General features: G+C 36.9%; 4 protein-coding genes across 4 annotated transcripts; 3 read left to right on the plus strand and 1 right to left on the minus strand.

Annotated features, from left to right (window-relative positions):
- Window positions 1–456: 456 nt before the first annotated feature.
- On the plus strand, window positions 457–1,298 carry LOC148174929 (NPC intracellular cholesterol transporter 2-like). Its single transcript, XM_088036935.1, has 4 exons — window positions 457–574; window positions 621–764; window positions 816–926; window positions 975–1,298. The coding sequence occupies exons 1-4, from the start codon at window positions 457–459 to the stop codon at window positions 1,247–1,249; spliced, it is 648 nt and encodes a 215-aa protein (XP_087893061.1). The 3' UTR covers window positions 1,250–1,298.
- A 244-nt stretch (window positions 1,299–1,542) lies between these two features.
- LOC148174930 (NPC intracellular cholesterol transporter 2-like) lies at window positions 1,543–2,270 on the plus strand. Its single transcript, XM_088037326.1, has 3 exons — window positions 1,543–1,785; window positions 1,835–1,945; window positions 1,996–2,270. The coding sequence occupies exons 1-3, from the start codon at window positions 1,704–1,706 to the stop codon at window positions 2,268–2,270; spliced, it is 468 nt and encodes a 155-aa protein (XP_087893452.1). The 5' UTR covers window positions 1,543–1,703.
- Window positions 2,271–6,516: 4,246 nt separating this feature from the next.
- On the plus strand, window positions 6,517–7,943 carry LOC148174931 (cytochrome b-c1 complex subunit 2, mitochondrial-like). Its single transcript, XM_088036937.1, has 2 exons — window positions 6,517–6,725; window positions 6,773–7,943. The coding sequence occupies exons 1-2, from the start codon at window positions 6,517–6,519 to the stop codon at window positions 7,941–7,943; spliced, it is 1,380 nt and encodes a 459-aa protein (XP_087893063.1).
- Window positions 7,944–11,101: 3,158 nt separating this feature from the next.
- LOC148174932 (mite group 2 allergen Lep d 2-like) lies at window positions 11,102–11,912 on the minus strand. The gene is made up of 4 exons (XM_088036938.1): window positions 11,832–11,912; window positions 11,616–11,787; window positions 11,448–11,555; window positions 11,102–11,400 (listed from the first exon to the last, which is right to left on the minus strand). Exons 1-4 carry the CDS (start codon window positions 11,910–11,912, stop codon window positions 11,102–11,104), a joined length of 660 nt encoding a protein of 219 aa, XP_087893064.1.
- Window positions 11,913–12,222: the final 310 nt, after the last annotated feature.

Consider the following 12,222-nt stretch of genomic DNA (forward strand, 5'->3'; position numbering starts at 1 on the left):
AGAAAATGTGGAAACACTTGTAGGGAAAATAATGCCAAAATTGTAATATGTAACACGTTTCCCTACAACCCCATTTGAAAGTGACATTTTCCATACGATTAAATTGCCCCGAAAGTTGATGTTTTCGTGCGTGCTTGGTCAATTTTGACAGGTCTGTGTTCATATTTTTACTTGTGACTTTCGTAAATCGAGATCCGGACTCATTTATTGTTTTAGATAGAGGATCGTAGGAATAATAGTGTACATAACTCGCCGGAAACTGCCTTTCTTGGTGGCGTCTCGTGCATTTACATTCCCACTCGGGCGAAAGTTGGCATGTTATGTAAATATCTATATCGACATTTCAAATTCACTTTGGCCAAATTTTTGGATCAAAATTTATATACGAAAATTTCAGGAAGCAGACCATAAACCTATAAAGAAAATTTTATAAATTTTACCACTTGCAACTCATTTATGTTTCCTAGCATTAAAATTATCCAAAAAAATCATTTAGGACTCTTCTGCATTTTCAGAAAACTATTTTTATGTACTCTCCACACTAGACAAACATATCAAAATATTCCAATTATAAGTTTATCATTGTTTTCTTTGATTGAATTTAAACTTTATCAGATAAGCACACCTGTCTCAATTTATGCTCAAAAACATTCGTGTTTTATCGTCAATCACAGCTGCAGTCAAAATGAACATCATCTACATTTCTTGCCTCTTCGCCCTCACGTTTTTCTTTGATGTAGTCCAAAGCACAAAAGTCAACAACTGTAAGTTTAATAGTAATACAAACAGGACAAAAATTTGAAGCTTGTAATTAGGCACTGGTACACCGGCTCTTCTACCAGAAGTAGACATACTAGACTGTGAAGCTCCGCCATGTGTTTTCTACATTGGTAAATCAGGACATATGTCCATAACGTTTAGGGCTCGTGAGTAATACATCAGTGGCGTACTAAACTTCTAAAAGATAATTTCAGCTCGATATATTGAGAAATTTCAACCAAAAGCTGTGGCTAATGTTTTTAATATGGATATTCCTTATCCATTGAATCAAGACGATGGTTGTGTTGGTGTAACCAATACACCATGTCCTTTGGCGGAAGGCGAATTGGTAGAATATTCATACGCAATGGAAATTTTAACCATTTTCCCAGAAGCTTCGATAGTTTTGGAGTTTTCTCTTATTGACTTGGATCAGAATAAGGAACCGTTTATTTGTTTTAAGGTGAATTTGGAACTATCGAAAGAGTAGGATTCACTGTGATTTATAAAGAATAAATGTTTTCTAAAATTACATTTTACTAAGTACATTTTTTGCCTTTATCCCTTGTAATTAAGTCAAATAATTATCGTTTTTTAACTTTATTGAAAGTTTCACTATTGATCTGAAAAAAAAATCAGCACAATTTTAAGCCACTCCCTCCACCGCTCATATTTAAAGAACACAATACGTATTTTCATTAAGCAATTCTGTTTTGTTCACATTATTTAAATTTTGTCATTGCAAAAGGTGGGACGTTTCGAAATATCAAAATTAGATATTGAACACCTGCAATAATTGATATAAATGTACTTATAAACTTCCTCCAATTTTCTGTAATTTCTTATCAGATCACACACCTGTGTTTGCTAAAGCCCTGTACCAATATCTCTCTATCACTGTTCCATATAAAAGAACCTTCGTTAGCTTTTCCATCAGTTTCACGATGGAGTCCGCAAACTTGTTCTTCACTTTCATTGCGATTTTTTCATTTATAACAGCGTCGACGGGCACAAAAGTCAGCAAATGTAAGTCCCACCTTAAAGAAGTTTAAAATACTTTTGAATTTTTTCCTAGGTACGAAAGTCGATGCCCCTTTACCAGAAGTCGAAATCAAAGACTGTGACCAATCCCCATGCACTTTTTATATAGGAGCTGCAGGTGTCATGACAATGAAATTTCGAGCTCGTGAGTTTTATGGTGTTCGAAAATTTGGAAATTTCAGTTGATTTTTTTAGCGCGATATTTGGAACGATTTCAGCCTAAAGCTGTAGCTAATGTATTTACAATGGATGTGGACTATCCTTTAGGTCAAGATGATGCATGCGTTGGTGTTCTCAATACACCTTGTCCTTTGGCAGAAGGGGAGTATGTTGAGTATTCGTACGCTATGGATATTTCCAAAGAGTTTCCCGCGGTTTCACTCACCTTGGAGTTTTCACTTTTGGATTTGGAACGGGATAAAGAGGCGTTTGAGTGCTTTAGAGTGGATTTGCAGCTAAAGAAAGTTTAAATTGTGGTTTTGTTTGATGCTATTTGTATTTTAATAAAGTTTATATAAAAATAAAGAAGTGTTATACAACCAATATTGCTATTAATAATAATTACTACACCATATTTCAAAATGATTTTCATCTAGTTGCTTTTGGAATGAAATCTTTTGTGTCGCTCGCATTGTACTAGTCCTGTCACTTTGGACTGCTGTCAATGGTGTCACTTGTCAAACGTTAAAATCGTCATGAGAGAAATAATTTGAACAACAAACAGGAAAATTCAGCAAAGTTTCAGCCATCCAGTCGTCCGAGATCACTACCTAATAATTTTTTAAAACTATTTTAAGGTAGTAACGAATATTCCAAAGCATTATCTTTGTAAAACGGCATTTTTTAATTTGTACGAGTTTCATAAGGCAAATTTTAAGGCAAGAATCCAAGTTTGGATGAGTGCCATAATGGCCTTGTAAACGACTTTTTTATATTATTTTGTCTATTTTGCTTTAGTAATAGAACTATTTCCGCATTTGTTTTGGATGCGTTAATAAACCATTTCTACACCGAATGCGTTAATAGCAAGTGAGAATAAAAAAGGATTGAAAATACAAATTAGGAAAAAAGATTTTACAGTAACAAGTTATAGAAAGAGTATATTTATGTCAGGATGGTAATATATTTCAAGTTATTTTGTAGATTTTTTTCTTTTCATCGATTCCATGGAGGTTTCTAGGCAAATCGACCAACAAAAATCAGCAAACATTGCTGCTGACCATTTTCCATTGTAGCGTCATTCAGTATGCATAATATCCTGATGAAATCTTTCACCATGCTCATCTGATACGGCACCGAGATTTTCCGGAAAGAAATCTACATGCGAAACCAAAAAATGGATTATGAGTGACATATTGCATCCTAAAGCTTTGTAAGCAGAAAGAAGCTCGCGAATCATTTGTCGGTAGTTGTCAGCTTTTGTATTACCAAGAAAGTTATGACACATATACAGGGTCCGGCAACACTTGTGTCCACCCCCAAAATCGTCTTTAATTTTAAAGATAAAATTTTGAAAGTTTGCATACGCTCACAGTTGACAAAGCTCTAGAAGCTGACGTAAAAATTTGTTTTTTATCACTGATAGTTTTGGCGTCGCGACGCCTTAAAAATGTAATTGTTAGGTAATTGTGAGGGTTTGTGATATCAACCCCTAATTTAATTTTTTTTTCAATATAAATATGTTAAAAATATCTGAGTTATTATTTTAGATTCAATGCAAATTGTCTTCAAAATTTGAGGAAAAAATGCTGTTTTATCAAGTTAGTTTTCAATTTTATTATGTCAAAATTGGGAACTACGTATACACCCATCTGTCAACATCTTGTGTCACAAATGACATCCATTCTTTGGCTCGCTTTAGATTGTAACAAAAGTCTTACTTGGTGAAATTGTCACTTTGTCGATGTTAATTAACGATTTCTGGTGTCCATAAAGTGCAACATGCCCGTGGTAATCAAAATTAACCTTTATAAAAGTGAGTGAAGTGACTTGTGAAATTTTGGTGTAAACGTAGATTGCCGCTGCACTGTCATAATTTTGAAAACTAACTTGATAAAGCAACGTTTTTTTCGCAAATTTTAAACACAATTTGCATTAGATTTAAAATAAAAACTCAGATATTTGTACCACAGTTATGTTGAAATAAAATTGAATTCGCGTATATTTCCGCAAAAACTCAAAAATCGCTAAAAATTATACTTCTTAGGCGTCGCGACGCCAACCAAACCGTGATAAAAAAACAAATTTTTACGTCAGCTTCTAGAGCTTTGTCAACTATGAGCGTATGCAAATTTTCAAAATTTTATTTTTAAAATTAAAGACGATTTTGGGGGTGGACACAAGTGTTGCCGGACCCTGTATATGTATATAGATTGTTTATAATGTTAACGCATAAAAAGATTAAAAAAATCCTGACATTATATTTTGGAAAAAAATTCAGAAAAATATTTTTTGAAAAATCTAGACGTGATAAAGCAAATCGACCACCGGGATCAGATTCAGAGCATCAAAATCTTGGTATTTATGACATAATTTTTTGAAGGCGGATTTTGTTGCAGACCAGTGAAATCTGAAATATTTTGATCTAGACATTAGAAAAATAAAAAATATTTTAACATTAAAAAATGTTTTTTGGGATGTTTATTCAGGTTTAACCACTTTTATTGCAATAGTAAAATAATTGGTCTATCGAGATTATAGCAGCACAGATAGTTTTTGTGTTTTTTTTTTGCCTTTAGTTAATTGTGACAATAAAACCAATACACATAAACTTAAAGATAATTTTTATTTTCTTATTAAAACTTATATACAGACACTCTATTTTTCATCGTCCTAAACTTTTCTTGGTCTCTTTGCTGATGGAACTTTTATTTGCTTTTTATTTGCAAATCAACTTCATAACATTCAAAAGGCTCACTGCCGTTGTCAACATCCACAAGCGTAAAAAACAAAGTCAAATTCACTTCAGGAAACACATTCAGCAATTCCATTTCGAAAGAGTACTCAATTGGTTGACCTTCGTCTATGGGACACTTAACATTGGTAATACCATCACATGCGTTCGTTTGTGGAAGAGGATAAGTGACATTGATGCCCGAAACTTGGACAATAGCCTTTGGAGTTATATTCTCCAATTTGTGAGCTGAAATTGGCATTGTAGAAGCTTATGAGCATACACTGAGTTACTTACGAGCTGTAAACTTGATGTTGGTCACCACTGTATCGCCAATGTAGATAAGACAAGGTTGCTCTTCGCAGCCTACAATATCCACCACGTCTGGGACAGCAATATTTTTGCCTGTAAAGAGTTAGACTAATAAAATACACTTTCGTTATTAAACAATTAATTTTTCCTTACAAGATGTTACCGCAGTTGAGTCGACATCACCAAAAAATGATCCAAAGAGAATGAAAGCTGAAATTGCCCAGAAGATCTTCATTTTGCTGACGATCAGTTTATTACTAACAATAAAATCAGAATTTGGAGCTTTTACACTAATTTTCCATGTGTTTTTTAAACTGCAGGTGTTCTTATCAGCTGGTTTCAAAACAGAATTCTAGAAAATTAGTTCACTTTATCACCTCTTCAGCCTTTGCAATGTCTTATCGTCATGCAGCAGGTGTTGGATGGAACGACCATGTTTGCACAGAGATTAGAACAATCATCTAGATTTATATAATTATTTCGTCTGGTCGCATGAAATTAAAATTTTCCTAGCCCAGGTGTTCAAAGATAGATTGATTGATTGATGACTTTTTGTTGGCATTTATTTAATTTAGAAATGGCGATGCTCTTAAAATCATTGTTAACATTTTCGTAGAGAGGAAGTCTATCGTATTAAAACTAGTAAAAACACTTAAACTTCTCTTTAGTATAAATTTTAGCAATCATTAATAATTCTGAATATTTGTTTCGCTGCTGTAAAAACCGGTGCTCTTCTTTTGATGTCCATCCTGTTAATTTCATCTCCTGCGTCCCTCCTCGTCCAATTTCTAACAAGTTAATGCCCCCAGTGCAGCTCAGAACTCGCTTCGGACAAATATCACCACCTGCTGCGAGGATCTTATCTAAGTAACATATCTTTTGTAAATTTATGAGCATACTGTTAAGTATTTGTCACAGTCTTACTCCTGTGTTTTATATATGTTAGTACGAGTAGCTGCCACTGTTTTACACTGTACACCGCAGGCGGTACAGTCGCACAGATGAGCTTTCATCCACCAATAAAAGCATTTACAATTCCTGCAACCATGGTGGAAATCTCGCGAATTCTGCGTGTTATTTCCGTTTAAAAAAATTAAGCATGACCAGGAAATCGGTGTCGGAATTTCGAGTTGGGAGTAAAAGTTAGACACGATTTGGTTGGATGATTGTTGGGATATTATGTGTGTGTGTAATGTCTATACCGCACACGTTTTCAGGTTTCGGATTATTTATTAATTTGTTTTTATTTATGCGGTATTTGAAATATGTGTGTATGAACGGTGGACGCTCACCCACGTAGACAATGGTCATTATGGCAAAATTTTGGTTATTTATCGGATTATTATTTAAATTGAATCAATTTAAGCGTGCTTGTGGGTGGGTGCGAGGATATTTATGGTTGTGGGTTTTTCTTCACTTTTAGGGGATTTATTGGGGCTTTAGGGGTGACCGCTAAATTATTATTATACCGTCTGAACAAGTTAGTAAAGCCTTTCTAATACTAGAGAGCTATGAATGGCATCTGTCATTATAACGTCTTGACAATGACCTCCACCATCTCCAAATGTTTTTCTATTCGAACTTTCTCTACAAAATGCTCTCCAACCCCCATTGGGGGCATCTGGGACTACTGCATTCAAAACACTTCTCTCCCTAATAAGGTGGATGTAACTTCAGCCGAAAATGAGACACCCACTTCCATAATTTCAATAATTTACAGGTAAGAAACTTTTTTTTCATCAAAAATTCTCCACTTTTTTCATCCAGAGCGGGTACTCGTAACGAGCCCCCTGACGCCCCCGGCCTCATTCACACCCTCCGAACATGTGCTTTAATTTCAACAAAAAACGCCAGCGAGTTTGCCATAGTTCGCAACGTTCAACAAAATGGAGCTTGCCTCTCCTGCTTAATCCACAGACAAATCGTGGCGTATCTCCTGCAAGGCACACGAGGAGCTATAGAGAAGACTCTTCCATTTCTAACAGAAGTGGCAACTAATCAGATTTATGAACCATGGGAGATATCAGACAATGTTAGTTGCATGAAAGAAGAACTAAAGTTTTTACCACCCATGGCGAGAATCAAAGATCTAATTCATAAAGCGGCGTTTAGACGAGGTGGTCTTGGTAACTCTTTGTATATTCCGGAGTACAACCTTGACAAAGTCTCCTCGGAAAGTTTACAAAATTTTGTGAAGACTAACTTCACAACGGGTCGTACGGTGGTCGCAGCTCTAGGAGTTGACCACGGGATGTTGCTGAAATATGTTGCAACTCTTAACTTACCGTCTGGGGAAGCAGCTCATCCACCCTCTCCTTACAAAGGTGGTGAAGTTCGGATAGAAACCGGAGGTACTCTTGCTTATGTGGCTCTCGCCTTGGAAGGGTTTTCCTACAGCTTCAAGAACTTGACCTTGTCACGTATTATCAAGAGAGTCCTCTTCGGTAATCAACCTCCAAAGTCTAGATGCTTTAAATACTCCAACTTGTTTAATTCGCCTTATACTTCTCTTGGAAAAGTGGTGCAAGACATAACGGAACCAGTTGAGATAGCACCGTTTCACTACACCTACAGTGACACAGGACTCATCGGAGTGACAATCGCAAGCCACAAAGATGTAATAGGAAAGCTTGTAGAGGTTGCAACAGCAAGTTTGAAAACCAAGAGTATAGAGGAAGGAGAGTTTAATGTAGCCAAAGCTCAGACGAAGGGACAATTTTTGATGAACTGCGAGAGTCCAATGTTGGCGTTGTATGCCATTGGGAGACAAGCGGTTTATGGCGAGGTTGCTCATAGTCTGAAGGATTTGGAAGAAATTGCAGATGGTGTAAGTCTGACCGATGTCAATGAAGCTTTGAGCAAAGTGGCGGAAGGAAAACTGAGTATGGCAGCTTTGGGAAGTTTAGAGAATGTGCCGTATTTGGACGAGATGCAGTAACGTTTTAATTATGGTTTTGTAAGAATTTTTCTAAATATAGTAGAAGTTATAGTTATAGTAGGCAAACGACTTTCAAAATCTTCCAATGACTGCAACGCTGAACTTCCTTTATCACATGAGAACAATAATGCCCGCACAAGAATAGAAGTGCATTATTCAATTTGTTGGAATTTAATTGTTATTACGAAGCATTTGCTTAGAAGTCTCAAGCAGTGCTGTACTAAAATAGAAGGTTAAAATTAGCTAATAAAGTTTATACTGGAGTAAAGAGAAGAGCTTTGAAGGGTAAAAATTCGTTGTTCCCGAAATCACTGTTTGGCCCCAAAATGCAAAAATAGTCCATCCATCACCGTTATCTCTTTCCATCTCTTTAATCGTTCCTGCCCTGTCAATATCAGCTCCGTAGAAGGCATTAATAATTATTGGATCCAATTACCTGATAAACACATTTCGATAAGCCGTCGTCGATTCAATATCGCCGCTTCGGACATCTGTAAGCCTCGCAGACATGTGTTGAGGTTTTGTATTTGGCTTGTATACGTTTTTCTTATTTTTTTCTAGGTGTTGTGAGAGTGTCGGTCGTGATCTTCGGTGGTGTTGGGTCCTTTGTCGGTCTTCCTGCCGTCATTAGACTATGAGTCAGCAGCGAGTGCGGTGTTTGAGCCGTTTCGGACATGTCAAACCATCGAAATGTTTGATGCCAGTTAGATTAATGTTTTTAAGATATTGGTGGTTCGACGTGACGAGGCGGTTCTGGATGGGAATAAGAACTGGCGGTTTAAAACATGAGCCGACAGAAAAATGATGCCGGAAATCGCACACTGGAACTTCCAAAAATCGAATCAATTAGCATGAGCCACCTCTGAGCCTCATATTTTTCAGCCAGCGGATTTATCGTCCTTATTAAAAATTAATACAAAATGATCGTGACGTTAACACCGCAACAACATGGAATTAAGATTTCCTCTTATCATTAATATTTCCCGTCTCCTTTGAATAGGATAACGAATGTCCTCGCCCGGCGATTTGCATACCGGTTCTTATTTATCCACAAATATTTTATCATAGATCCGTACATACGTTATGTTAATGAACGACTTTTTTCGACGGGAACCATCCTGAAAATTTTCGCCACGGCATGAATCACGATGTCGCTCGCCTTTTTCAATAAAAATGCAGACGTCAGTCCTAAATCCGTTCAAGAATTTCGAGAATGTCCAATAACCGCAGTAATTTAATGTTCCAATGGCTAATCAAATAAATAGAGCTCAAATTAGTTAAACCACCGGTCGTGACAATTGCGCTTTGTAAGAAATTAATAGACGGCGGTCAAAAAGTGGGCGAAAATGACCGTGAAAAATCCAAACTGTGCTTTGGATGATTGTCGGTTCGCTTTCACACGGTGCACAAGGCAAGAAAAAATTTTCCCAAAAAAGTCCTGCATGGTCAATCTTGGATTCCAAATGCGTCCGAGTCTGAAAAAGTGCGAATATTGTTTGCCTAGCCCCAATTACGCCGACTTTCCTTTCCTCACCCCATATTTAGCTTTCTACGACTTCATCTAATTTGTCCCCATTCCGCCCTCTTACCGATTTATTCCGCCCTATCCAAGGGATGATACCTTCTCAATCCAGGAAACAAAGCCACCTCCCTCGCGTAAAAAACACGTCCTATTTGATCAAAGCGCCACTGTAACATGCAATCATCCCGATTACCCTCCGACACCGTTATCCTCATTCCACCCCCAAAAAATCCCAAATCCACCACTGATTTTACCAGTGTACGCCAAATTAAAAGAACACAGTGACATGTGGTCGGCACTTGAAAGTCTTCGGTCTAAATTAGAGGGGTGCATTTTGCATACTTGTAATGACTTAATTCGTAATAATAGCAACATGCGCGCCCCGAGGTTGGATATTCTAATTTTTCCTGGCATGCAAGTAATAGACAAACGGCCCAAATCAGAGGTTGCGTTCAAGTCTAACAGAAGTCATTCGAGAGATAATTTCGAGTAATAGAATACGGGCCTGGAGATATAATTGTGGTTGGGACACGCGTTCTGTCAGATGTGCAACCAGAAAGCTGCCGGGGGCGGAGAGCGCCGGGACAGACGATAGACGAACTTGCGGCTTGGCGGTGACCAAATTACGGCGCTACGTGCATATTAATGACCATTTTAATTAAAGGAGGGAGACCAACGAATTTTCGCAAACCGGGGCCGAATTATGAAATTATCTCAACGGTTTTCGAACGGTACTAACTAGGAAAAATCTCCCCCTAGACCGAAAATTACTCTTCCCTGTCTCTTGCCATGCTCACATTTTTTCATAATTACTCTTCGTTGAAAGACAGTCGAGTCACGACTCCGTCCTATTCACAGTCCAAACTTCGTCAAAGCTTCACCTTAATTAATGAGTTTATAGGGTCCCGGTTTAAATCACACTCCCATCACCCTCGAGCGGAAAAGCGGAAAAAACTCTTTCCTACTTTATTAATTTCGCGCCACGTTTTCTTCGACTGACCACTTAATCGATTGAGACGTCGAAGCGAAATAGTCATGCTTGATTAGGCATTTTTTGTTTCAACAATTCGAGGGATTTTTTTATAATACAGGTGGTCAGAAAATGGGACCGCAACGCTAAAACGAGGGACGGAGATCCTGCATTTTTGGAAGTTTGCAATTACGCCAAGTTTTTTGATTAATCACGGTAATTAATTAGGAGGCAGCCAGGGGCGTACTGAACGATCTATCTCTAATCATAAAAAATTTCCCAATAGTCGCATGTCGCATCGCAGGGTATTTAGCAAAGTTTTACCACTCTTGACTTGATTTTGGGACAGTTTCAGGCCGCTTTGAGATGTTGCAAATTGGTTAATTACATTTTTTATAGTCTCCTTGTTTCTCCCAAATCCTTCAAATTTAACAAATTTTAAAAATGTGCGAATTATCAGAAGTTCGGATAAATACATTATCGGATTAAAGAAGTTATACTTTAGACTAAAAAATACAGGAAAATAAAGGAGCTTGATGGTAACGACAAGTTTTTCCGTCTTTAGTAAATTGTGACAAGAAAACTAATATAAACTTTTAAAGACTATTTTTATTCTTACATTAAAATTGATATACAGATTACATAGTCACTTTCTTTTTCATCTTCCTAAACCTTTCTTGGCGTCTTCGCTGGTGGAGTTTTTAGTTGCAAATCAACTTCATAACATTCAAAAGGTTCACTGCCTTTATCAACATCTACAAGAGCGAAATGCAAAGTCAAATTTACTGCAGGAAAGATATCCAGCAATTCCATTTCAAAAGTGTACTCAATTGGTTGACCTTCGTCTATGGGACACTTAACATTGCTAATGCCATCACATGCGTTTGTTTGTGGAAGAGGATAATTGACACTCATGCCCAAAACTTGAGCAATAGCCTTTGGAGCTATATTCTCCAACTTGTGAGCTGAAATTGGCATTTTAGAAGCTTTTAAGCATGCATTGAGTACTTACGAGCTGTAAACTTAAGGTTGGTCACCACCGTATCACCAATGTAGATAAGACAAGGTTGCTCTTCGCAGCCCACAATATCCACCACGTCTGGTTTAGCAATATTTTTGCCTGTAAAGAGTTACACAAATAAAAGACACTTCTATTACTAAACAATTATTTTTTCCTTACAAGATGTTACCGCAGTAGAGTGGGCATCACCAAAAAATGATGCGAAGAGAATGAAAGCTGAAATTGCCAGGAACGTCTTCATTTTGCTGACGATCAGTTTATTACTGACAATAAAATCAGAATTTGGGAGTTTTATACTATTTTTCCATGTGTTGTTTAAACTGCAGGTGTTCTTATCAGATTGTTCCAAAACCGCATTCTAGAAAATTAGTTCACTTTGTCACCTTTCCTGCTTTTGCAATGTCTTATCGTTGTGCAGGTGTTGGTTTCATCTGTTTGTAAAGACCATGTTTGCATAGAGATTAGAAGAATAATCTAGATCCTAAATTTTTGGAAGTCACTGTAATTAATAATAATTAGGAGGATATTTTCGACAGTTCTTTCTGTAAAAAGTGCAAAGACCTGTGAGACAATTTGTGACAACTTCCGACCTTGCAGAAAATGCAAACACTTAAGAAATTGTAATGGTAGTAATAAACAGTTCACTCACATATCCACGAATTTTGAGTACATATAATTTTCATTCCCCAAAAAATGATTATTAGTAATAATCAGAAGCAGCTATTGAACATCTGTGAGTGCAAAACCTTCTAATTATATAAGAACT

This window comes from Gnatocerus cornutus, chromosome 5 (genome assembly GCF_029298725.1).
Source record: "Gnatocerus cornutus isolate USDA-ARS CGAHR chromosome 5, icGnaCorn1.1, whole genome shotgun sequence".
NCBI classification, from domain to species: Eukaryota; Metazoa; Arthropoda; class Insecta; order Coleoptera; family Tenebrionidae; genus Gnatocerus; species Gnatocerus cornutus.

What these genes read in the sequence shown, in the direction of transcription:
- LOC148174930 (XM_088037326.1), top strand. Translation starts at nt 1,704, where the DNA reads ATGGAGTCCGCAAACTTGTTCTTCACTTTCATTGCGATTTTTTCATTT. An exon ending in GGGCACAAAAGTCAGCAAAT is followed by an intron (nt 1,786 to 1,834) that starts GTAAGTCCCACC and finishes ATTTTTTCCTAG; the next exon opens with GTACGAAAGTCGATGCCCCT. An exon ending in GACAATGAAATTTCGAGCTC is followed by an intron (nt 1,946 to 1,995) that starts GTGAGTTTTATG and finishes TGATTTTTTTAG; the next exon opens with CGCGATATTTGGAACGATTT.
- LOC148174929 (XM_088036935.1), top strand. Translation starts at nt 457, where the DNA reads ATGTTTCCTAGCATTAAAATTATCCAAAAAAATCATTTAGGACTCTTC. An exon ending in TCAAAATATTCCAATTATAA is followed by an intron (nt 575 to 620) that starts GTTTATCATTGT and finishes TTATCAGATAAG; the next exon opens with CACACCTGTCTCAATTTATG. An exon ending in GTCCATAACGTTTAGGGCTC is followed by an intron (nt 927 to 974) that starts GTGAGTAATACA and finishes AGATAATTTCAG; the next exon opens with CTCGATATATTGAGAAATTT.
- LOC148174931 (XM_088036937.1), top strand. Translation starts at nt 6,517, where the DNA reads ATGAATGGCATCTGTCATTATAACGTCTTGACAATGACCTCCACCATC. An exon ending in ATAATTTCAATAATTTACAG is followed by an intron (nt 6,726 to 6,772) that starts GTAAGAAACTTT and finishes TTTTTCATCCAG; the next exon opens with AGCGGGTACTCGTAACGAGC.
- LOC148174932 (XM_088036938.1), bottom strand. Translation starts at nt 11,912, where the DNA reads ATGCAAACATGGTCTTTACAAACAGATGAAACCAACACCTGCACAACG. An exon ending in CTCTACTGCGGTAACATCTT is followed by an intron (nt 11,556 to 11,615) that starts GTAAGGAAAAAA and finishes AACTCTTTACAG; the next exon opens with GCAAAAATATTGCTAAACCA. An exon ending in CAACCTTAAGTTTACAGCTC is followed by an intron (nt 11,401 to 11,447) that starts GTAAGTACTCAA and finishes TGCCAATTTCAG; the next exon opens with CTCACAAGTTGGAGAATATA.